Genomic DNA, 27,130 nt, shown 5'->3' with positions numbered 1-27,130 from the left:
TGGGTACATTTTCTGAGGATGACATGCTCGGCAGGGCCACACAATGAAGAATGGTGGAACAAGGCGAAAGGTCAGTATGTAATCAAATGGGCTGCACTCAGGGGGGTGGACAGATTTATTGAAGGATAACTTGTATATTTTAACTACACACGATCTACCAAAAGCCAAAACTTAACCTGAGTGGATTTATTAAATCTCAGGATGATGAAACTGTTTTGAAATGGTATCCTCAGGACTGAAAAATGCTCACTATAATTATCAATGGTGGAACTCCCATCAGGTGTAGAAGAAGCATTAAAGGATCACTAACATTCCAAACGTTTCTATTCCAGAATGGAAAGTCTTCACCATAAAAAATCAAATATTATCATTTTGCAGATAACGAGCAAGTTCAACAGCTGTGTGTCTACGTCATCTCGCTTTCCTCCATATTGACTATCCTTTACTGCCTTGCAACCATGCAATGTCCCTCCCCAGAGGATGCTGCACATACAGTTGCAAGAAAAAGTATGTGAACCCCTTGGGATTACGTGGAGTTTTGCATGAATTGGGCATAAAATGTGCTCTGAACATCATCTAAGTCACAACAATAGAAGAACACAGTCTGCTGAACATAATACTACACAAACATTAGATGTTGCCATGGTTTAATTGCACATAACATGTAAAGATTCACAGTGCAGGGAGGAAAAAGTATGTGAACCTTTGGACTTAATAACTGGTTGACCCTCCTTTGGCAGCAATAACCTAAACCAAACGTTTCCAGTAGTTGCAGATCAGACCTGCACAACGATCTGGAGTCATTTTGGACCACTCCTCTTCACAAAACTGTTTCAGTGTAGCAATATTCTTGGGATGTCTGGTGTGAATCGCTCTCTTAAGGTCATGCCACAGCATTTCAATCGGGTTGAGGTCAGGACTCTGACTGGGCCACTCCAGAAGGCGTATTCTGTGCTGTTGCAGCCATTGTTTTGTTGAATTACTTGTATGCTTTGGGTCATTGTCCTGTTGCATCACCCATCCTCTGCGGAGCTTCAGTTGGCGGACAGATGGTCGTACGTTTTCCTGCAAAATGTCTTGATAAACTCTGGAATTCATTTTCCCATCAATGACAACAATCCGTCCAGGCCCTGAGGCAGCAAAGCAGCCCCAAACCATGATGCTCCCTCCGCCATGTTTCACAGTGGGGATGAGGTTTTGATGTTGGTGTGCTGTGCCTTTTTTTTCTCCACACATAGTGTTGTGTGTTCTTCCCAAACAACTCAATCTTGGTTTCATCTGTCCACAGTATATATTGCCAGTAGTGCTGTGGAACATCCAGGTGCTCTTTTGCAAACTTCAAACGTGCTGCAATATTCTTTTTGGACAGCAATGGCTTCCTCCGTGGTGTCCTCCCATGTACTCCATTCTTGTTTAATGTTTTCCTTATTGTAGATGTGTCAACAAAAATGTTAGCATGTGCCAGAGATTTCTGTAGGTCTTTAGCTGACACTCTGGGATTCTTCTTTACCTCATGCAGCATTCTGTGCTGTGCTCTTGCAGTCATTTTTACAGGACGACCACGCCTAGGGAGAGTAGCAACAGTGCTAAACTTTCTACATTTGTAGACAGTCTGTCTTACCGTGGACACATGAACATCAAGGCTTTTGGAGATACTTTTGTAACCCTTTCCAGCTTCATGCAAGTCAACAATTCTTGATCGTAGGTCTTCTGAGAGCTCTTTTCTGCGAGGCATGGTTCACATCAGACAGTGCTTCTTGAAACCAATAAACCCAAAACAGGTGTGTGTTTTATAAGGGCAGGACAGCTGTCAGCAACACATCCAATATCATCACACTGATTGGAGTCAAGGTTGGCTCACTCCTGGCTCCAATTAGCTCTGGGAAAAGTCATTAAGCTAGGGCCGCACATACTTTTTCCTCCCTGCACTGTGAGTGTTTACATGTTATGTGCAATTAAACCATGGCAACATCTAATGTTTGTGTAGTATTATGTTCAGCAGACTGTGTTCTTCTATTGTTGTGACTTAGATGACGTTCAGAGCACATTTTATGCCCAATTCATGCAAAACTCCACGTAATCCCAAGGGGTTCACATACTTTTTCTTGCAACTGTATGTTATATGATGCTAGACCACGCCTAAAGCTCTCATACCTTTCAGTGACCACATGGGGAAGGAGAGCATTAGATAAAGAAATGAGACAAAATAATGTATTCCTACCCATTTGTCTTGGAAGATCCTTATATATGCATGCTAACAATATTAATAAAGCTATGTTAAAGATTTTATCGTGAATATGAACTTTCTTTCCCTAAAGTTATGTTGTAAAAATGTATCACAACTGCAGTACACCTGTATATAGACACATTGGGTGGTTAGCATGAAAGTGTCTGAATTATGGAAACTTGCTCCATGAAAATCTTCAGAGAATGGTCCATAAAAAACAGAACATATGCTGTGAGGTTCTGATAAATGGTTTTGTTGTCTTTAAGGTGAATGATAGATACAGTATTATCCATTGAGTCCATTGAGGACTAAATGTCCCCTGCTGTGGGCCCCAGGCTGCCACCTCCCTTGTAATGTGCCCGGCTCTGATCTAATTTGCCTTTTGCCCATGTAATGTGCCCTTCTGTGTGCCTCATAATGTGCCCTACACCTATGTAGTGTGCCCTGCCCCCATGTAATGTGCCCTCATATCATCTCATGTAATTTGCCCCGCCCCCATGTAATGTGCCCTGCTCTGTGCCCCATAATGTGCCCTGCCCCCATGTAGTGTGCCCTGCCCCCATGTAATGTACCCTCATCGCATGTAATGTGCCCTGTTGTGTGCCCCATAATGTGCCCTGCTCTCAGATAGTTTGAACTGCTCCCAAATAATGTGTCCTCCCCCCCATGTAATGTGCCCTGTTCTCATGTAATGTGTTGTGCTTTCTTGTAATGCGCTCTTCTGTGTGCCCCATCATGTGCCCTGCTTTCATGTAGTTTTCCCTGCTCCCAAATATTGTGTCCTGCCCTATGTAATGCTCCCTGCTCTCATGCAATGTTCTGTGCTCCCATGTAATGTACCCTGCTCCCATGTAATTTGCTCAGCTCTGTGCCCCATATTGTGCCCTGTTCCCATGTAATGTGCCCTTCTGTGTGTCTGATTATGTTCCCTGCTCTCATTTAGTTTGCCTTGCTCCTATATAATGTGCCCCACTCCCATATAATGTGCCCTGTCCATATGTTATGTGCCCTGCTCCCATGTAATGTGCCCTGCCCCCATGTAATGTTCTGTGCTCTCATGCAATGTGCCCTGCCCCATGCAATGTGCCCTGCTCATATGTAATGTGCCCTGCTCCATGCAATGTGCCTTGCTTACATGTAATGTGCCCTGCTCCCATGTAATGTTCTGTGCTCTCATGCAATGTGCCCTGCCCCATGCAATGTGCCCTGCTCATATGTAATGTGCCCTGCTCCATGCAATGTGCCTTGCTTACATGTAATGTGCCCTGCTCCCATGTAATGTGCCCTGCTCCCATGTAATGTGCCCTGCTCCCATGTAATGTGCTCTTCTCCCATGTAATGTGCTTTTCTCCCATGTAATGTGCTCTTCTCCCATGCAATGTGCCCTGCCCCATGCAATGTGCCCTGCTTACATGTAATGTGCCCTGCTTACGTTTAATGTGCCCTTCCCCATGCAATGTGCCCTGCTTACATGTAACGTGCCCTGCTTACATGTAACGTGCCCTGCTCACATGTAACGTGCCCTACCTCATGCAATGTGCCCTGCTCACATGTAATATTCCGTGCTCCCATTTAATGTCCAGTCTCCCATGTAATGTGTTCTGCTGTGTGCCCCGTATTGTGCAATGATCCCATATAATGTGCCCTGCTGCCCCCCTGTACCCTACCCTGCTGCCCCCCTGTACACTGCTTATCTCAACTTGGACCCAGAATTGAGCATCTGCGCAGAAAAAGGCAAGCACATACAGTATTTCACAATAAATAGGAATGGTTTAATATGGATTCTATTATTTAATGCAATTTCTATAAATATTTCTTGTTATATCAACAGCTCTCTGATGACACCAATGTTCCTGTACAAGCTGTAGATTTGAACATTATTTCAAAGGTTCCCCGAGATCTCAAACTTTTTGGGAAGCCCTGACATACTGTAGTTACATGGGTCCAAGCTAGACAAATGTAACCATGTAAAAATATCCATACCTGGAATTCTTCTTTAAGCCTCTTTCACACGAATGTTGTGATCAGATCTGCCTGTCGATTTTTCAGGTGGACCTGATCGAATCCTCTATCATCCTCTACGGAGTGGTGAATGTAAATGGTCATGTGTCCAATGGTCATGTGTCATGTACATCCACTGACATCCAATCCGATCCAATAAAAACAGATGAATGGGATCCAATTCTTTATTGGGGAACTTCATAACTGGGAGAGAGGACATAGGGTTTAGAACATTCATGTCAAAACTATATTAGAAAAGAACTTCAGACTCACCAGACCCTTTCAGTATTTCACAGTGCAGAATCAATAGGAGCACAAGCCGGCACTGGTTATTAGAGGAACAGCTAAATATGGATAGTCACGTGATCTTCAATAGGTCAGACAGACTTGCCCCTTAGGTCCATTCTAGTACCAGGTACCTCCAGTAGCCATCCAGCTTCTCTCATTCTCCTCCTCAATCAGCATGTGAGGCCCCTTCTAGGCTTGAGGCCTAGTCAAACCTTTCCCGCACATAAGCATTACCTCCCCAGGCCAAGCCTGGAGGTAGACTGTACTAAGATTGAGCACATAGCAATTCTCATGAATATATACAGTGGATATAAAAAGTCGACATACCACTATTAAAAAAGTCAGGTTTCTGTGATGTAAGAAAATGAGACAAAGAAAAATAATTTCAGAAAAATTTCTACCTTTAATGTGACCTATAAACTATACAACTCAGTTGAAAAACATATTGAAATCTTTTTGGTGGAGGGAAGTAAAAATGAAAGACTAAAATAATATGGTTGCATAAGTGTGCACCCCCTTAAACTAATACTTTGTTGAAGCACCTTTTCATGTTATTACATCACTCAGTCTTTTTGGGTATGAGTCTACCAGCATGACACATCTTGACTTTGCAATATTTGCCCACTCTTCCTTGCAAAAACTCTTCAACTCTGTCAGATTGCGAAGGCATCTCCTGTGCACAGCCCTCTTCAGATCACCCCACAGATTTTCAATCAGATTCAGGTCTGGGCTCTGGCTGGCCCATTCTAAAACTTTAATCATCTTCTGGTGAAGCCATTCCTTTGTTGATTTGGATGTATGCTTGGGTCGTTGTCATGCTGAAAGATGAAGTTCCTCTTTATGTTCAGCTTTCTAGCACAAGCCTAAAGGTTTTGTGCCAATATTGACTGCACCACAAGCCAAGAAACCCCCAGTGATTAGCTGGTGAGCTACAAACACACACTCAAGTCAATTGATTGAGGTCAATTTTCAGAATTTGTTGCCATAGATAGGGTCTTCTAATGTGTGAAGTTTGGGGGAAGATTGATCAACATCTAAGCTCTTTTTTGTATGTTAAGCTACATTACGCTCCCCAAAAAACAAGCTTAATATCCCCCATTTTCTTTGTGGAAGGCTGAAATCTATGATACTTCTAGGACATGTTTGAGACGTTGAGAACTTGGGCTGTGCTAAGTGTCAAGTCAATTGATTGAGGTTCAGGCACATTATGGTACGTTAAGCTCTTTTTACATTAAGTGGTTCACATTAAATGTTTTAGCACTGTAAAATATAGCTTAATGTAAATAACTTTTGGTGTGATTTATCAAATGACCTGAAATTTTCAGAACATGTTGACATAGATAGAGTCTTGTATTGATTGAAGTTTGGGGGAAATTGGTAAACATCTAAGCTCTTTTTTGTACTTTAAGCCACATTAAGCTCCCCAAAAAACAAGCTTAATGTCCCCCATTTTCTTTGTGGAAGGCTGACATCTATGAAGCTTCTAGGACATGTTTGGTAAGTTGAGAACTTGGGCTGTGCAAAGTTTCATGTCAATTGATTGAGGTTTAGGCACATTATGGTACGTTAAGCTCTTTTTACATTAAGCTCTTCACATTAAATGTTTTAGCACTGTCAAATATAGCTTAATGTGAATAACTTTTGGTGTGATTTACTAAATGATCTGAAATTTTAAGAATATGTTGCCATAGATAGAGTCTTCTACTGTGTGAAGTTTGGGGGAGATTGGTAAACATCTAAGCTGTTTTTTGTACGTTAAGCTACATTAAGCTCCCCAAAAAACAAGCTTAATGTCCCCCATTTTCTTTGTGGAAGGCTGAAATCTATGAAACTTCCAGGACATGTTTGGGACGTTGAGAACTTGGGCTGTGCAAAGTTTCAAGTCAATTGATTAAGATTTAGACAGTTTATTACACGTTAAGCTACATTAAGCCATTTTCACATTAAATGTTTTAGTCTGTCCCGCTGAAATTGATTCTCATCAGAACAGGTAACATTTTTCCAATCTTCTATTGTCCAGTTTTGGTGAGCCTGTGAGAATTGTAGCCTCCGTTTCCTGTTCTTAGCTGACAGGAGTGGCACCCGGGGTGGTCTTCTGTTGCTGTAGCCCATCTACTTCTTAGCTGACAGGAGTGGCACCAGGTGTGGTCTTCTGCAGCTGTAGCCCATCTTCTTCATCTGCTTCTTAGCTGACAAGAGTGGCACCCAGGGTGGTTTTCTGCTGCTGTAGCCGATCTGCTTCATCTTCTTCTTAGCTGACAGGAGTGGCACCCGATGTGGTCTTCTGCTGCAGTAGCCCATCTGCTTGATCTGCTTCTTAGCTGACAGGAGTGGCACCCGGTGTGGTCTTCTGCTGCTGTAGCCCATCAGCTTCATCTGCTTCTTAGCTGACAGGAGTGGCATCCGGTGTGGTTTTCTGCTGTTGTAGGCCATCTGTTTCATCGGCTTCTTAGCTGACAGGAGTGGCACCCGGTGTGGTCTTCTGCTGCTGTAGCCGATCAGCTTCATCTGCTTCTTAGCTGACAGGAGTGGCATCCGGTATGGTTTTCTGCTGTTGTAGGCCATCTGTTTCATCTGCTTCTTAGCTGACAGGAGTGGCACTTGGTGTGGTCTTTTGCTGCTGTAGCCCATCTGCTTCATCTGCTTCTTAGCTGACAGGAGTGGCGCCCGATGTGGTCTTCTGCTGCTGTAGCCCATCTGCTTCATCTGCTTCTTAGTTGACAGGACTGGCACCTGCTGTAGTCTTCTGCTGATGTAGCCCATCTGCTTCATCTGCTTCTTAGCTGACAGGAGTGGCATCCAGTGTGGTCTTCTGCTGCTGTACCTCATCTGCTTCATCTGCTTCTTAGCTAACAGGAGTGGCATCCGGTGTAGTCTTCTGCTGTTTTAGGCCATCTGCTTCATCTGCTTCTTAGCTGACAGGAGTGGCATCCGGTGTGGTCTTCTGCTGTTGTAGGCCATCTGTTTCATCTGCTTCTTAGCTGACAGGAGTGGCACCCGGTGTGGTCTTCTGCTGCTGTAGCCCATCAGCTTCATCTGCTTCTTAGCTGACTGGAGTGGCATCCAGTGTGGTCTTCTGCTGTTGCAGCCCATCAGCTTCATCTGCTTCTTAGCTGACAGGAGTGACACCCAGTGTGGTCTTCTGCTGTTGTAGGCCATCTGCTTCATCTGCTTCTTAGCTGACAGGAGTAGCACACGGTGTGGTCTTCTGCTGCTGTAGCTCATCTGCTTCATGGTTGGACATGTTGTGCATTCACATGCAAAAAATCCGACAGGCTGAGGCTGGTTGTACTGAAGTCAATTGATGGATCGACCTTAGTACAACCAGCCTGCCCATAGATGGAATGAAGCTCGGCCGGTGAACCAGCCAAGATTTGATCCATCTATGGCCGGCTTTATTCTCAGCAACCAATCAGAATCTATCTTTCAGTTGGTAGCAGTTGCAATACATCTGATCTAAAATTGAGTTGATCAGTTTGAAATCTACAGGATGTAACATTATTGTACAATGTATCCCCAGACAGAATGTATCCAAGTATAAATCATCCAGGAGTGACATTAAAGTGGACCTGTCATGGAGAATTGTCATTGTAACATTGTAACTCATGACAACGCCACGCACCTTGTTTTTACAGTAGTCGCACAGATCATTGGCGCCAATAAATATGGTGATGACTTTCCAATCCTCTTCATAGTTTATCCCCTAAAGAGATAGGAAGAAACTGAGAGCGGATCCAACAGAGAAATACAATGCGGCAAATTAATCGTCACGAGAGTGTGGCCTATCGGTGTCACCTGGGGCGGAGCCACCAACAAGCCGCACTTCACATGATAACCCCACCAGTATTGTCCATAGATTTATATACACAGACTATTACCGGGAGAGTTCTCAGGGTATCAATCAAATGTCTGGCCTGCTCCGGAAACATGCTGAAACGGTAGAAAATTCAGATTTTAAAGAAGTAGAAGGTGATATAAAATATTTACATAACTGATAAATTCCATCATGGAGCACGTCACCGTCACATCATCGTTCTCCAGATATAAGATATATTATACAGGAGTGACATCACCGCTCTCCAGATATAAGATATATTATACAGGAGTGACATCACCGCCCTCCAGATATAAGATATATTATACAGAGTCACATCATCGTTCTCCAGATATAAGATATATTATACGGGAGTGACATCACCGCCCTCCAGATATAAGTTATATTATACAGGAGTGACATCATCGCTCTCCAGATAGAAGATATATTTTACAGAGTGACATCATCGCTCTCCAGATAGAAGATATATTATACAGGAGTGACATCACCAATCTCCAGATATAAGTTATATTATACAGGAGTGACATCATCGCTCTCCAGATAGAAGATATATTTTACAGAGTGACATCATCGCTCTCCAGATAGAAGATATATTATACAGGAGTGACATCACCGCTCTCCAGATATAAGGTATATTATACAGGAGTGACATCACCGCTCTCCAGATATAAGGTATATTATACAGGAGTGACATCATCGCTCTCCAGATATAAGGTATATTATACATGAGTGACATCATCGCTCTCCAGATATAAGGTATATTATACAGGAGTGACATCACCGCTCTCCAGATATAAGATATATTATACAGGAGTGACATCATCGCTCTCCAGATATAAGATATATTATACAGAGTGACATCACCGCTCTCCAGATATAAGCTATATTATACAGGAGTGACATCACCGCTCTCCAGATATAAGATATATTATACAGGTGTAACATCACCGCTCTCCAGATATAAGTTATATTATACAGAGTGACATCACCGCTCTCCAGATAGAAGATATATTATACAGGAGTGACATCATCGCTCTCCAGATATAAGTTATATTATACAGGAGTGACATCACCGCTCTCCAGATATAAGCTATATTATACAGGAGTGACATCATCTCTCTCCAGATAGAAGATATATTATACAGGAGTGACATCATCGCTCTCCAGATAGAAGATATATTATACAGGAGTGACATCACCGCTCTCCAGATATAAGATATATTATACAGAGTGACATCACCGCTCTCCAGATATAAGATATATTATACAAGAGTGACATCGCCACTCTCCAGATATAAAATATATTATACAGGAGTGACATCACCGCCCTCCAGATATAAGATATATTATACAGGTGTGACATCACCGCTCTCCAGATATAAGATATATTATACAGAGTGACATCACCCCTCTCCAGATATATTATACAGGAGTGACATCACCAATCTCCAGATATAAGATATATTATACAGGAGTGACATCATCGCTCTCCAGATATAAGATATATTATACAGGAGTGACATCACCGCTCTCCAGATATAAGATATATTATACAGTGTGACATCACCGCTCTCCAGATATAAGATATATTATACAGGAGTGACATCACCGCTCTCCAGATATAAGATATATTATACAGGAGTGACATCATCGCTCTCCAGATAGAAGATATATTATACAGGAGTGACATCATCGCTCTCCAGATATAAGATATATTATACAGGAGTGACATCATCGCTCTCCAGATAGAAGATATATTATACAGGAGTGACATCATCGCTCTCCAGATATAAGATATATTATACAGGAGTGACATCATCGCTCTCCAGATATAAGATATATTATACAGGAGTGACATCATCGCTCTCCAGATATAAGTTATATTATACAGGAGTGACATCACCGCTCTCCAGATATAAGTTATATTATACAGGAGTGACATCACCGCTCTCCAGATATAAGATATATTATACAGGAGTGACATCACCGCTCTCCAGATATAAGATATATTATACAGGAGTGACATCACCGCTCTCCAGATATAAGATATATTATACAGGAGTGACATCACCGCTCTCCAGATATAAGATATATTATACAGGAGTGACATCACCGCTCTCCAGATATAAGATATATTATACAGGAGTGACATCACCGCTCTCTAGATATACAATATAAACACTGTCAAACAAGTTTAAATACATAATATAATAGATATATAATCCTTACTAAGAATTGGCTCCAGTTACAGCGAGGTTGAGTCCAGTAGCCTCCAGCTCAGCTGGTCGGTAGGTCAAGGTGCTCTTCTTTGCAAAGCCAACAACATTTGGATTAAAAATCTTCAAAATATCTACAAGAAACAAATATCACATAATGAAAGAAAACTGATGATGATCAAATGGATAAAGAGCCACTGTCTTGGTATATCTCACAATAGTCAGATCTCTGCAGTAATTTGTGTCTTTGCCCCTCCCACAATGGGGAGATTTCCCGCAGTAGTTTGTGTCTCTGCCCCTCCCACAATGATGAGATTTCCCACAGTAGTTTGTGTCTCTGCCCCTCCCACAATGATGAGATTTCCCGCAGTAGTTTGTGTCTCTGCCCCTCCCACAATGATGAGATTTCCCGCAGTAGTTTGTGTCTCTGCCCCTCCCACAATGATGAGATTTCCCACAGTAGTTTGTGTCTCTGCCCCTCCCACAATGATGAGATTTCCCGCAGTAGTTTGTGTCTCTGCCCCTCCCACAATGATGAGATTTCCCGCAGTAGTTTGTGTCTCTACGCCTCCCACAATGATGAGATTTCCCACAGTAGTTTGTGTCTCTGCCCCTCCCACAATGATGAGATTTCCCGCAGTAGTTTGTGTCTCTGCCCCTCCCACAATGGTGAGATTTCTATGCAGTAGTTTGTGTCTCTGCCCCTCCCACAATGATGAGATTTCCTGCAATAGTTTGTTTCTCTGCCCCTCCCACAATGATGAGATTTCCCACAGTAGTTTGTGTCTCCACCCCTCCCACAATGATGAGATTTCCCACAGTAGTTTGTGTCTCTGCCCCTCCCACAATGATGAGATTTTCCACAGTAGTTTGTGCCTCCACCCCTCCCACAATGATGAGATTTTCCACAGTAGTTTGTGTCTCCGCCCCTCCCACAATGGTGAGATTTCTATGCAGTAGTTTGTGTCTCTGCCCCTCCCACAATGATGAGATTTCCTGCAGTAGTTTGTGTCTCTGCCCCTCCCACATTGATGAGATTTCCTGCAATAGTTTGTTTCTCTGCCCCTCCCACAATGATGAGATTTCATGCAATAGTTTGTTTCTCTGCCCCTCCCACAATGATGAGATTTCCCACAGTAGTTTGTGTCTCTGCCCCTCCCACAATGATGAGATTTTCCACAGTAGTTTGTGCCTCCACCCCTCCCACAATGATGAGATTTTCCACAGTAGTTTGTGTCTCCGCCCCTCCCACAATGGTGAGATTTCTATGCAGTAGTTTGTGTCTCTGCCCCTCCCACAATGATGAGATTTCCTGCAGTAGTTTGTGTCTCTGCCCCTCCCACATTGATGAGATTTCCTGCAATAGTTTGTTTCTCTGCCCCTCCCACAATGATGAGATTTCATGCAATAGTTTGTTTCTCTGCCCCTCCCACAATGATGAGATTTCCCTCAGTAATTTGTGTCTCTGCCCCTCCCACAATGGGGAGATTTCCTCTCAATAGTTTCCGCCCCTTTTGTATATATGGTCCATCTTAGTAATAGAGCCTTATTGGACGCAGTGTCGGCTCTCCCTCTCTTCGTATTGTTCCTGCTCTGTTAGGGAAGGCAGGCAGCTCATATCATAGATTTCAGGTATTTGAGTAAATCTTTATAATTATACATTTCATGATTTATCATAAATAAAATCCTGGAATGGAAGAAATGATCACAAAACACTCACTTGGCAGAGTGATGACGTTGGATATGTTTCCATAACCTCCGATACTGGAAAGATCAAATACAATGTCATTATATTATAATGTCATGTAATATAAAATGTCATTTATTATATGAATGTGTAATATTATAGCAGGGGGAGGTTCTGTCTATAGGGGGGCCCCTTTGCCTTGCAGGGACTCTCTGGGGACACCCTGATGTGCAGTCCTAGCTTAGACCGAATTTTCACACAATGGATTTATTGACGAAGTGCTCAGGGACCCATTATGGGCAGTGCTGTGGCCAGGGAAGAAGAAGGAAGAAAGAAAAAGGAAGAAGAATTCAGGGGACACATGCGTTTTGCTGTTGTGCTGAGAGGATGTATGTGCATTACAGGCAACACTTTGGTTCTAAGCTTGAGGGATACATGCACATTATGGGCACATTTGGTTGAGAGATGCACATTACAGGCAGCACACAAGGAATCATGAGACATGTATTCTCTCTATATTATTCTATTCTAATCTATTCTATTTTTTTCCATTCTATTCTTTTATTTTCTATTCTATTCTTTTTTTATTTTACTCTATTTTTTCCCTAATTTATTCTTTTTTGTTCTATTCTTTATTTTCAAAATTCTAATTTTGGAAGATAGCTATATTAACACTAATACACACAGTCTTTGAAGGAAATCAGCAATAGTCAGCAATATGTTTACCTTTTGAATTTTTTGTTTAATTCAATTACTTTTGCAAATTGAAATATATTGAATAACTCAAGCGCAAACTTTGGTGAAATAAAAACAAAAAATTACAATACATTGCTGTAGCCGCTAGTGCACACAACCCATGTCTCAGTGGGGCAAATTATACAATTATAAAGTGAAGTGAAAAAATGCTGCACTACATAAACCGATGGTACAAGCCATTATATTACCAAAAAACAAAGTGAGAAAAAAAATAATTTTTAGAAGAAAAAAAAGTAGTAGAAACTTTTTTTTATATTGAAATAAAAATATAGATATATGAATATATATTATTTCAGGTACTTATATAGTGCAGTCAATTTATGCAGTGCTTTACATATATGTTGTATATTCACATCAGTCCCTAACCCTCAAGGGGTGTACAATCTAAGGTCCCTAACCCTCAAGGGGTGTACAATCTAAGGTCCCTAACCCTCAAAGGTCATACAATCTAAGGTCCCTAACCCTCAAGGGGCGTACAATCTAAGGTCCCTAACCCTCAAAGGTCATACAATCTAAGGTCCCTAACCCTCAAGGGGCGTACAATCTAAGGTCCCTAACCCTCAAGGGGAGTACAATCTAAGGTCCCTAACCCTCAAGGGGCGTACAATCTAAGGTCCCTAACCCTCAAGAGGAGTACAATCTAAGGTCCCTAACCCTCAAGGGGCGTACAATCTAAGGTCCCTAACCCTCAAGGGGCGTACAATCGAAGGTCTCTAACCCTCAAGGGGCGTACAATATAAGGTCCCTAACCCTCAAGGGGCGTACGATCTAAGGTCCCTAACCCTCAAGGGGCGTACAATCTAAGGTCCCTAATCCTCAAGGGGCGTACGATCTAAGGTCCCTAACCCTAAAGGGGCGTACAATCTAAGGTCCCTAACCCTCAAGGGGCGTACAATCTAAGGTCCCTAACCCTCAAGGGGCGTACAATCTAAGGTCCCTAACCCTCAAGGGGTGTACAATCTAAGGTCCCTAACCCTCAAGGGGCGTACAATCTAAGGTCCCTAACCCTCAAGGGGTGTACAATCTAAGGTCCCTAACCCTCAAGGGGCGTACAATCTAAGGTCCCTAACCCTCAAGGGGCATACAATCCAAGGTCCCTAACCCTCAAGGGGTGTACAATCTAAGGTCCCTAACCCTCAAGGGGCGTACAATCTAAGGTCCCTAACTCACATTCATACATACACATACTAGGGCCAATTTAGACAGGAGCCAATTAACCTCCCAGCATGTATTTGGAGTGTGGGAGGAAACCAGAGTAGACGGAGGAAACCCATGCAGGCACAGGGATGACATGCAAACTCCAGGCAGGTGGTGCTGTGGCTGGCATTTGAACCAACAACCTGAGTACTGCCAGGTGGAAGTGCTAACCATTTAGCCACTGTGCTGCCTAAATATATAAAAACACACTTTTTTATATGTATATTTTATATATATATATATATATATATATATATATATATATATATATATATCCATTCAGTTGTATCCAACCCTTGGCGATTGCATGGACTGTCACTCGTAAGCAACCTTTTCCATGAATTCTTAGTAATTATTATTACAGGGTAGATTGCCAGGTCTTTCCCCAACCCCTTCCATGCAGGAGATCCGCATGGCCAGGAAAGAAACTAGGACAATTTTGAAAGGAGCCAATTAACCTATCAGCATGTATTTGGAGTGTGGGACGAAACCCACGCAAGCACAGAGAGAACATGCAAACTCCATGCAGGAGGCGCCATGGTCAGGAATCGAACCCATGACCCATTTACTGCAAGGCAGGCATGCTAATCATTAAACTATATATATAGATAGATAGCTATATTTTTGCTATCTATATATATATCTATATATATAGATATATATATATAAAAACACACCAAAACATCAAATAAAATATAAAAATTATATTTTAAGTAAGTAAGGAATATTTTAAGTATGACTCAAATAAAAAATCAAATCAAAAATCAAGTTCAATCAATAAAGTGTTCATTCAGTGAACCCTCCTTCAGATAACGAAAAATATGTGCATCTGTCATCAATTCCCGTGCAAAGATATCCTCCACCATATCTCTGCTCACCTCACGCAGTGTGACCGCACATTATACAATGTTAGGGTCTAACCGCACTTTTGGTCCCATAAGGACTCAGAAGATCAGCTTGCTGAATGAAAACTCCAAATTAAGCTCCCTCCTGACGAGCGTCTTAATATCAGCTGTATTCCTCATTAAAAAGAACTCCACATAGTGCTTTATCCTTTTAAACTTTTAATCATCAATTAAAACATATGAAATTCACTCATGTTCCGGAGGTGTATTTTTCACCACGTATGATGAAGATCCAGTGATGCACTAATTAAACACAAGGTGGCAGTATCATCTCAGCAGCAGAGTCCTGCACATGCTCAAAACAGACACCATCCGTAATATTATTTATTACAGGTACTTATATAGCGCCATCAATTTATGCAGCACTTTACATATATATTGTACATTCATATCAGTCCCTAACCCTCAAGGGGCATACAATCTAAGGTCCCTAACTCACATACACATACTAGGGCCAATTTAGACAGGAGCCAATTCACCTACCAGCATGTCTTTGAAGTGTGGGAGGAAACCCACACAGGCACAGGGAGAACATGCAAACTCCAAGCAGGTGGAGCCATGGTTGGGATTTGAACCAATGACGCTAGTACTGCCAGGCAGAAGTGCTAACCATTTAGCCACTGTGCTGCATATATATATATATATACAATGCTATGGTCTAACTGCACTTTTGTTCCCATATGGACTCAAAAGATCAGCTTGCTGAATGAAGACTCCAAAGTAAGCTCCCTCCTGATGAGCGTCTTTGTATCAGCCATATTCCTCATTAAAAAGAACTCCACATAGTGCATTATCCTTTTAAACTTTTATTCATCAATTAAAACATATAAAAGTCACTCATGTTCCGGAGGTGTATTTTTCACCACGTATGGTGAAGATCCAGTGATTCACTAATTAAACACAAGGTGGCAGTATCATCTCAGCAGCAGAGTCCTGTACATGCTCAGAACAGACACCATCGGTAATATGTTGCAAGGCAAAGCACGGGCCCACTCCATTGTTTTTTGGTAACATAATGGTTTGTTCCATTGGTTTATGTAACGCAGAATTTTTTCACTTTGCTTTACTTTTTCAAATTGGTTTCAAATTCAATTCAAATTTGGATAATTCGCTATTTTGGCTGACATTTCAGATTTGTTTAAATGTTACTATTTTAATTCGGAAATTCGGATGCAGCTGACTTTCCGAATCATAAAAATTTCAAACGAACTGCACATGTCTAGTGTGAATGGGATGCATAGGAGACAATTGTTTCCTGTGTGACCCTGTGGTGACAGACATTTAATCACGCGGTAAAACATCCACCAGCATACATAGTGTGGATTGGCCCTATATGTACAGGGTTGACTCGCCTACCTCCAGGAGACTTGCCGGTATTCGGTTGGGAGCTGCAGGACGTTGGTGGCGTTGGCCCCAATGGCTGTCTGTAATAATAAACACATTAATCAGATGGCTCAGAAATATAACGGAATTCCCCAAACACCCAAAGATCACCCGGCATCTCCTACCGTTATGGAGTCTCCCAAGGCGGCTACGATTTTCACATCGGCGGGCTTGACGCGGTTGGCTGTCAGGAAGGAGATGATTCGTCAGTGACTGAATGAGCTTTATATGTGCTAGAAAAAGACAACACTGACAGAGGGGCTTAAAACATTTAGCTTTAATTAATGTGGTTCAAATCCCCCCCCTCCAAAAAAAATTGCTATAACTGCCACTTGCCCTCCAGAGGATTTCTCCCCATTCCTGACCAGGCCATTTTTTGCATTACGACGCTGCATTATTTTAACTGACAATTGCGAGGTCGTGCAACACTGCACCCAAATTAAATGTATGTCCTTTTTATCCCACAAATTGAGCTTTCTTTTGGTATTTGATCATAACTGCATTTTTTATTTTTTGCGCTATAAAAAAAAAAGTCTGACAATTTGGAGAAAAAAAACAATATTTTTTACTCTTTGCTATTAAACATGTCCAGTAAAAATAAATGAAAATATCCAAATTTCATCATAAATTTAGGGCAAAATGTATTCTGCTTTATGACTTTGCTAAAAAAAAATCCCAATACATGTAAATGAATTGGTTTACGTGAAGGTTATAGAGTTTACAAATGGCGGTATAGCTAGCGGATTTTTAAAATCTTTTTTTAATAGTAATGGCAGCAATCAGTGACTTATAGCGAGACTGCGGTGGACATTCTGACACTGGGGGGGAGCTGAATTGGTGTCACTGACATCCCCAGTGACACCAATACAGTGAACAGTGCTAATAAAAAGCACTGACACTGTACTAATGGCACTGGGCAGGAAGGGATTAACATCTGGGGTGATCAAAGGGTTAACTGTGTGCTGTGTGTGTGCTTCACTGTAAGCACACTGGTATGCGGAGCCATACAAAGCCATGTGCAGGAGCTGACAGGTGAGAGATCTGTGTTGTTTACTCACAGTTCTCTCCCCCCATCGGTATTATTCGGCAATCATTGGGTGTCGGTGAGTATTCACTGGCAGGGACCCAGTGATTGACAGCCAAGGCCGTGAATGCTGGTGCGGCTCATGCATGCTCCCTACCTGGAAAAGTAAAATCACGTATATATACATGATTTTGCGCACCCGTGCCGCCCTGTAGCAGTATTTCTGCTATGGGGTGGCGGTAAAGCGGTTAACCACACATTTTGTTTACATGTAAAAATCAGTATTTTTTTTTAATAGAAAATCAGAACCCCCAAACATTATATATTTTTAAAGCAGAGACCCTAGAGAATAAAATGATGGGTGTTGCAAAGTTTTTATGTCACACAGTATTTCCGCAGCGTTTTTTCAAATGCAATTTTTTTTTTAGAAAAAATACACTTTATTGAAATTTAATTCACAGAAACACATTGTATTACCCAACTGTAATCTCCTGCTGGATCTCTATACTGATATGGACTGGATCATGTGTTAGGAACGTAAGGATGCCCCATCGTTTGATGGAAATGAAAATGCCCCTAATGAGACGACGAATGGTGTCCTGGAGGATTTCCTCCCAGATCTGGACCAGGAGATCACTGAGCTCCTGGACAGTCTGAGGTGCAACCTGGTGGCGTCGGATGGACCGAAACATGACATCCCAGAGGGGTTCTATTGGATTTAGGTCAGGCGAGCGTGGGGGCCATTCAATGGTATCAATTCCTTCATCCTCCAGGAACTGCCTGCATACTCTCCCCACATGAGGCTGGGCATTGTTGTGCACCAGGAGGGACCCAGGACCCACTGCACCAGCGTAGGGTCTGACAATGGGTCCAAGGATTTCATCCCGATACCTAAAGACAGCGGGGGGGCATTGTCTAGCCTGTACAGGTCTGTGCGTCCCTCCATGGATATGAGTTTCATTGACTTGATGCTATACTGTGATTAAAAAGTGTTCCTTTCATTTTTTTGAGCAGTGTAAATTATATTATCATTTTTTTTTCAGGTTAAAAGAGAAAAATATGATTTTCTGTAAAATTATCCGGTGAAAAAAGACAAAATACAACAAGTTTAACTCATTCTATATGGAGATTTAACCATTCATTACTCCAACTAATCCAAACGTTTCTGTCTTTAGATACACCATAAAGAAATGAATTATGAATATTAGTCACTTACCTGTGGTGGGTGTCAGAGGAGAGGGGGAGGTGTCAGGACAGGTTGGTTGTCGGAGGTAGCTCACTCGACCTTCAGCCTTCTCTGGAAATTGCTGAAGACGATCGAACAATATTGTTTATATGATAATACAAGGCATTCCAGGGACTATCACACATAAGGCCCCTTTCACATGTGGCGGACCTGTCAGCGGATCTGCTTGCTCAGCGGGGGATCTCCACTGAGCAAGCGGATGACAGATCTGTGTCTGTTCCGGTGCTACAGAGCGGACACAGACACTGCCTGCTGTTTTCTATGGGGCACTCAGATGGAAACGGACCGCCTGTCTGTTTCCATCCAACTGTCATCCGATCCCCATCTGTCTGTTTTTAGTGTACAGGATCAGATCGGATGCCGGTGGGTGTCAGTGGACACATGTCCACTGACACCCGCCAGTCCATTGAGGACTATGGATGGTCCTATCAGGTCTGCATGAAAAATTGACAGTTGGACCCGATCGGACCATCAATGTGAAAGGAGCCTAAGGGTGTTTTTAGAAAAAAACTTACAAATGGGGGAAATAGTGAACGTCATTAGACTGCATTCTCTCCAGGTCGAAAGTCATTCATTCATACAGGTGAGAGCGAACCAAGAAAATACCATATTAAGGTTACTAGATGGAGCTGATGATCTTCCCTGACTTTTTATTATGTGTGGCTGTGGGATGGGGAATTTCATCTGATTCCATCCCATCCCCCACAGTTATTACTTTTTATTCCACCAGCCCCTCCCAATTAGATTGTAAGCTCCTAGGATCAGGCCCTCCTAACCCTCTTGTATTGAATGTATCATTGCTGTATTGTCTCCCTTTATATTGGAAAGTGCTGAGCAAACTGCTATATAATTCCTGTATAATAATAATGTCCTAACGTCATAAAACAACCAAGATACAGACTAAAGGTGGGAATATATGATTAGAAAATCAACCTATCGGTCATCTGACGACTGAGAGACGTTCGTTCATTGGTGGAAATCGTGGCCCACATTAACCAATCTAAAAAAATTGTTCGTCGGGCAATACGTAGTGTTGACGTCTTCCGTACAAGTGGGAGTGATGCGGTGTGCGTGTGACCTTGTAGCCACGCCCTGCCGCCCAGAACGAGCGATATACACAACGATTACCAGCAATGAGTATAATATCGTTTATTACATGACCTATATACATAAATAGTGAGACATAAAATATAATCTGCAGAATTCTGGCCTCATCATCTCATTGGGCCGATCTACTTTTAACATTTGGATTTTTTGTTTGTGTTTACGAAGATTCCTCGGACATAAACATCCGGGTCATCTTCTGTTTCCGCTCATGCGTGATAGCGCTTGGTAGATTTTTTTTCGTATGACCATCATACCACCGCATAGAAAATCGGTCTTTCGTATGCAAAATGACAACATTTTTAACAGTTGTTCAATCAGATTTTTTCGTTCACAAAATCGTTATCGGTTAAAACATCTTGCTCATCAAAGAAGAGAAAACGTTCGATCAGCGGTTCTGCAAAATTTTTCGTACGATTTTCTTATCGTGTGTACGGGGCATAAGTCTAGGTTCACACCTATGCAGGTTGCATTTGAGCCGTTTCTGAATTGTGTTTTTGCAACTGCATTTTTTATGTATTTTTTTTTCCATTTTTTTTTTTATTTTTCTTGTTGCTAAGCAGATTTAAAATGCAAAATGCATACAAAACGCATAAAAAATTTACCAAAAATGCAATACATACTTTTCTGCAGCGTTTCCATTAAAGTCTATAGAACCAAAAACGCAACTTTTTGGGCTCAAAAAAGTCCCTGACCCTTTCTATGGGGTGTTCAGATGGAAATGGACTGCCTATCTGTTTCCATCCAACTGTCATCCGATCCCCATCTGTCTGTGTTTAGTGTACAGGATCAGATCGGATGCCGGTGGGTGTCAGTGGACACATGTCCACTGACACCCGCCAGTCCATTGAGGACTATGGATGGTCCCATCAGGTCTGCATGAAAAATTGACAGTTGGACCCGATCGGACCATCAATGTGAAAGGAGCCTAAGGGTGTTTTTAGAAAAAAACTTACAAATGGGGGAAATAGTGAACGTCATTAGACTGCATTCTCTCCAGGTCAAAAGCCATTCATTCATACAGGTCAGAGCGAACCAAGAAAACACCACATTAAGGTCACTAAAAAACGCATCAAAAATTTACCAAAAATGCAATACATGCTTTTCTGCAGCGTTTCCATTAAAGTCTACAGAACCAAAAACGCAACTTTTTGAGCTCAAAAAAGTCCCTGACCCTTTCCAAAAAACGCACCAGGTGAAAATACAGAGATGTGAACCTGTGTGCAAATGAAAAAACAAAAAAATGGTGCGCTGACGTAGTGCATTATCGTAAAAATATTTATTGGAATGATAAAAAAGTAGGTATCATACTCACAATAGACATATAAAATATAGGCTCTGAGGAAGAGGCTGAGTCCTTGAAACATGTCAGCCAGTTGGTCATCCAAGGGTTCCATCGTTGTGGATGCGATATGGATTGAGTACCTTGTTTATTGTGATATGACTATGTTTTATATGTCTATTGTGAGTATGATGAAATGAAGGGGGGGGGGGTGATCAGCGCAAACTCTGCTAGAAGTCCTGGGTAATCCTGGTATGGGGTAATGGTGGTAGTTATGGCTGTATAAGGAAGATGAGCATGCAGGGGTCCGTGTAGCACTGAGGGCAAGGCTTCCAAATAGACTGTAGCAGACTCTGTAGGATGAGAGGAGAGAAGCACCTCTGTCAGGAATGCATTCACCACTGGTGGTGGGACTCACCTGCCATGTGGGCTGCAGTACCAGGGCTGGTGCTTTCAGCAGCCAGAAGCTCACTCCTGCATTCAAACCATCACCTGAGGCTGATTGCAGGAGGTGTATTTAAGGAATGGCCAGGCCTGCAGTCAGTGCCTTGGTGTTGTTTCCCATGAGCCCCTGTACCTGGTATCCTGTGTTCCTGTTCCTCTGCCTATCTTCTGTTGCCGACCTCTGCATTGTTGCTGACCGTCTCCTGTTTAACCCCTGGCTTGCCTGACCATCCTTCTGCCTGACCCTCTGTACCGTGCTGCCCGTGAGTTACTGAACCCGGCTTGTGACCCTGACCATTCTCTGCCTGCTCCTTCGGTACCTCGCTGCCCGCACGTTGCTGACCTGGCCTGCCTGACTACGCCTTATGCTACCCAGACGATCCATCCTGCACGGATCCAGCCATCCCTGCTCACACCTTCTGCCTCTTCACATCAGTATATACCTCTTGCGGATCCCACTAGCACGAGCAGGTGTACTAAGGGGCTGCGACCTGGTTCCTGTCTGCTCCAAGTCCATCCCCACCATCAAGTGCCCTGGTGAATAAGCAGACTGGGACTTAGACTCCGCGCCCTGAGGAATCCTGTCCTGAGGACTGCTAGAGGTACCACCAGACGGTCATTAACAGAACCATATGGCCGGCCTGACCATTCCACCTCTCCAGCCCTGACTACGCCGGTGTTCCTGCACATACTAAGATTAGTGGAAGGTTGGTTTGTTTACTGTCCGTTGTATATTTGGGTGGCTAATAATAAATTGTATTGTTATTATATCATTCCTGAAGCCTGTTACTTCCCTGTGTCAGTCCACACATTTCTGGTCATACCCGGATCCCTGACAATCTCTAAGTGCAGTATATCACTTTATTCAGGTGTAAAGGTAGGAACACTCACATAGATAAGGTAATTAGAAGCATAAAAACCGTGGTTGGTGTAACCATCAGTAGGTGGGTATCCAGGGTGAGAGCTGTCATCTGTGTGGGTAATGGAGAAGTCAGCATGCCGCTGGAGCAGCATGGTGGCTGGAGGGGAACAACTGTGAGGCCGGCTGGCGTACACGTCCTCCCTCAGAGCCGGGTGGAACGAACGCTGGAACGCAGCGGCGGCGTGGCCGTGATGACATCAGATACCCAAGGTGCACTGCGATGCATTTCGGAGCATGCGCTGGCCGGGAAAGCTTGACAAAGGAGCGCACTTCCATCTTTCCCGGAACGCGGCGGCGTGGCCGTGATGACATCAGATACCCAAGGTGCACTGCGACGCGTTTTGGAGCATGCGCTGGCCGGGAAAGGTGGAAGTGTGCTCCTTTGTCAAAATTTCCCAACCAGCGCATGCTCCAAAACGCGTCGCAGTGCACCTTGGGTATCTGACGTCATCACGGCCATGCCGCCGCTGCGTTCCAGCGTGCATTCCACCCGGCTCTGAGGGAGGACGTGTACGCCAGCCGGCCTCACAGTTGTTCCCCTCCAGCCACCATGCTGCTCCAGCGGCATGCTGACTTCTCCATTACCCACACAGATGACAGCTCTCACCCTGGATACCCACCTACTGATGGTTACACCAACCACGGTTTTTATGCTTCTAATTACCTTATCTATGTGAGTGTTCCTACCTTTACACCTGAATAAAGTGATATACTGCACTTAGAGGCGCTTCTCTCCTCGCATTGTGAGTATGATACCTACTTTTTTATCTTTCCAATAAATATTTTTACGATAATGCACTACGTCGGTGCGCCCCTCTTTTTGTTTTTTCATTTGCATCCAGTGACTTTGGACTACCCTGGTCTGTTGAGGGCAGCAAGCAGTGCGTATTCCAGAACATTCACATTGTCATTCTAGCCTCTACTGAGTCCATCCCCAGCGCAGGGGAAAAGGATTTTCTGTGTTTGATGTGAACGTGTCCCATAGGAAATCATATTAAATGGACTGTTCTGCGTTTCTGCAAAACGCTGTAGAAAACGCTGAGGAAAATGCTTAGGTGTGAACCTGGAGTAAACTTTGGCTCTGTATTGTATGATTAGTGTCCCTGTATGCTCGGTTGTAAGTTTGCTGGTAAAGCGGAGATCCAATCTCCTCTGCAAAAAAAACCCCAAACTGTAATTGCTGACTTTTAATAAAACACTCACCTTCCTGGGGATCCAGCGGTGTCTTCACCCCATTCGGGTTCACTGGCTGTCCTCTCTCCTGGGCGAGGCATCTTAAGTGTGGGCACACGGCTGTGACAGCTTATGGCTTCACAGCCAGCAGATCACTGTGCATGCGCCAATAGTGCTGCGCCTTGTGAATGGTCCTGTAGTCTTCTGGGACCTGTCACGTGTCAGACTACAGCCTTGGGACTCTGTTTCCAGAGCATATGTCCATACGCTTACGTATGTTTACACTGCTGCTGATGGGGGATCTATTGTTGGTGAGGGAGATCTTCTGTTTTTGGGGAGGTCTAGTGTTGCTGTCTGCTGGAGGCTCTGTTGATGCTGGTGGGGGTCTAATTTTGATGGGGTGGATTTGTTCTTGCTGCTGGGGGCTCTGCTGTTGTGGGGGGAGTTATTTTGGTGCTGAGGTTCTATTGTTGCTGGGGTTGATCCATTGTTGCTGGTGGGGGATCTGTTGTTGTTTGGGGAGATATTTTGTTGCTGGAGGGTATATGTTTTGACAGGGGGATCTATTGTACATATAGACTGTACATGTAATACAGCCATTGGACTCCCTTACCTGAAGCCCGTATCGAGAGATTTGTTCTGTCATTCCATCCATGTAATTCGCCATCCAGTCCAATCCTGCAGAGCACAAGATTTAGAGAGTCTTAGGGTACCTCTCAGAGAACCTTTTCAATGGTGGTCAGTGGAAAACAAAATGCTCCTTACATTGGAGGTCAGTGGGAGAAGGAGGAGGACACACTGAAGGAGCTCTCCCTGAGAACCAGCGGTTTCAAGCCTGGGCCTTGCCTGCTAGCTTGGCCCAGGAACCATGCCTGATCCAGGGGGAGGCCTTGGGAGGGATTCCCCTGATGAGACCGGGCCTAGTGAAGAGGAGGAGGTGGAGGACCTGGCTGTGGGTCCCGGCCCTGGTGAGGATGTCGATCTCTTCAGACAGAAGATTGTTGATAGATTTGTGACTATTGGAAGAGCTGAGGAGAAACTTAATGTTTTGAAATCTGAACACAAATCCTTCAGAGCCAAATACTGCCAGGCCTGGAGCAAGAACAGATTGGGCATGAAGCCAGCGCTCCAGCACATGGAGGAGAAAGTAAAGAAGCAATCTTTATTATTACAAAAGTTGAAAGCCAGAAGTGGAGCATTTAAAGAAAAGTTTGAAAATGAGAGGAGATTTGCCAGCCAGACATCAGTGAGCTCTGTGGATCAGCAGTAGAGATGAGCGAATTATTCAAAAATTCGATTCGGCTGATTCGCCGAATTTGCGGGAGAAATTCGATTCGATGCGAATTTATTTGCCGCAAATTTAACTTATTTAAAGGGTTTCTAGGCTTCAGAGAGCCTTTATATTAGTGCAGAACACTGTACCTTTAATTTAAATGCCCTTGGAGTCTGCTGGGGAAGAGAAATAATACTGTCAGTCAGTATGACATGCAGATGAGTGCCGTCGATCTTAGAATCACCGCACACTTCACTCATTTGGGCAGTCACGGGGCACGACGAAGAAGAAGAAGAATGAAAAGAAGAATGAAAAGAAGAAGAAGAAGAATGAAAAGAAGAAGAAGAAGAATGAGAAGAAGAAGAATGAAAAGAAGAAGAAGAAGAAGAAGAATGAAAAGAAGAAGAAGAAGAATGAAAAGAAGAAGAATGAAAAGAAGAAGAATGAAAAGAAGAAGAAGAAGAATGAAAAGAAGAATGAGAAGAAGAATGAAAAGAAGAATGAAAAGAAGAATGAAAAGAAGAATGAAAAGAAGAAGAAGAAGAATGAAAAGAAGAAGAAGAAGAGGAAGAATGAAAAGAAGAATGAAAAGAAGAAGAAGAAGAATGAAAAGAAGAAGAATGAAAAGAAGAAGAAGAATGAAAAGAAGAAGAAGAATGAAAAGAAGAAGAATGAAAAGAAGAATGACAAGAAGAAGAATGACAAGAAGAAGAAGAAGAATGAAAAGAAGAAGAATGAAAAGAAGAATGACAAGAAGAAGAATGAAAAGAAGAAGAAGAAGAATGAAAAGAAGAAGAAGAAGAATGAAAAGAAGAAGAAGAATGAAAAGAAGAATGAAAAGAAGAATAAGAATGAAAAGAATAAGAAGAAGAATGAAAAGAAGAAGAAGAAGGATGAAAAGAAGAATGAAAAGAAGAAGAAGAATGAAAAGAAGAATGAAAAGAAAAAGAAGAAGAATGACAAGAAGAAGAAGAAGAAGAAGAAGAATGAAAAGAAGAAGAAGAAGAATGAAAAGAAGAAGAAGAAGAATGACAAGAAGAAGAAGAATGAAAAGAAGAATGAAAAGAAGAAGAAGAATGAAAAGAAGAAGAAGAAGAATGAAAAGAAGAAGAAGAAGAATGAAAAGAAGAATGAAAAGAAGAATGAAAAGAAGAAGAAGAAGAATGAAAAGAAGAAGAAGAATGAAAAAAATAAGAAGAAGAATGAAAAGAAGAAGAAGAAGAATGAAAAGAAGAATGAAAAGAAGAAGAAGAAGAATGAAAAAAAGAAGAAGAAGAATGAAAAGAAGAAGAAGAATGAAAAGAAGAGGAATGAAAAGAAGAAGAATGAAAAGAAGAAGAATGAAAAGAAGAAGAAGAAGAATGAAAAGAAGATGAAAAGAAGAAGAAGAAGAAGAATGAAAAGAAGAATGAAAAGAAGAAGAAGAATGAAAAGAAGAAGAAGAAGAATGAATAGAAGAATGAGAAGGAGAATGAGAAGAAGAATGAAAAGAAGAATGAAAAGAAGAATGAGAAGAATGAAAAGAAGAATGAAAAGAAGAAGAAGAAGAATGAAAAGAAGAATGAAAAGAAGAAGAAGAAGAAGAATGAAAAGAAGAAGAAGAAGAATGAAAAGAAGAATGAGAAGAAGAATGAAAAGAAGAATGAAAAGAAGAATGAGAAGAATGAAAAGAAGAATGAAAAGAAGAAGAAGAAGAATGAAAAGAAGAATGAAAAGAAGAAGAAGAAGAATGAAAAGAAGAAGAATGAAAAGAAGAATGAAAAGAAGAAGAATGAAAAGAAGAAGAATGAAAAGAAGAAGAAGAAGAAGAATAATGAAAAGAAGAATGAAAAGAAGAAGAAGAAGAATGAAAAGAAGAAGAAGAATGAAAAGAAGAATGAAAAGAAGAAGAAGAAGAAGAAGAAGAATGAAAAGAAGAAGAAGAAGAATGAAAAGAAGAATGAAAAGAAGAAGAAGAATGAAAAGAAGAATGAAAAGAAGAAGAAGAAAAATTAAAAGAAGAAAAGAAGAAGAAGAAAAATGAAAAGAAGAATGAAAAGAAGAAGAAGAAGAATGAAAAGAAGAAGAAGAAGAATGAAAAGAAGAATGAAAAGAAGAAGAAGAAGAATGAAAAGAAGAAGAAGAAGAATGAAAAGAAGAATGAAAAGAAGAAGAAGAAGAATGAAAA

At 42.2% G+C, this 27,130-nt stretch overlaps 1 protein-coding gene across 1 annotated transcript; it reads right to left on the bottom strand.

Moving 5' to 3' along the window:
• Window positions 1–4,426: 4,426 nt before the first annotated feature.
• On the bottom strand, window positions 4,427–22,609 carry LOC149431155 (phospholipase B1, membrane-associated-like). Its single transcript, XM_089665850.1, has 9 exons — window positions 22,487–22,609; window positions 18,736–18,826; window positions 16,621–16,679; window positions 16,469–16,536; window positions 12,288–12,331; window positions 10,581–10,701; window positions 8,395–8,446; window positions 8,139–8,219; window positions 4,427–4,432 (listed from the first exon to the last, which is right to left on the bottom strand). Exons 1-9 carry the CDS (start codon window positions 22,607–22,609, stop codon window positions 4,427–4,429), a joined length of 645 nt encoding a protein of 214 aa, XP_089521976.1.
• Between the last annotated feature and the right edge of the window lie 4,521 nt (window positions 22,610–27,130).

This window comes from Staurois parvus, unplaced genomic scaffold (genome assembly GCF_062004578.1).
Source record: "Staurois parvus isolate SC_StPar_1 unplaced genomic scaffold, SC_StPar_1.0 ptg002372l, whole genome shotgun sequence".
Taxonomy (NCBI): Eukaryota; Metazoa; Chordata; class Amphibia; order Anura; family Ranidae; genus Staurois; species Staurois parvus.
The sequence above is the reverse complement of the archived record's forward strand: the minus strand, read 5'-3'. Positions and strand labels throughout refer to the sequence as shown.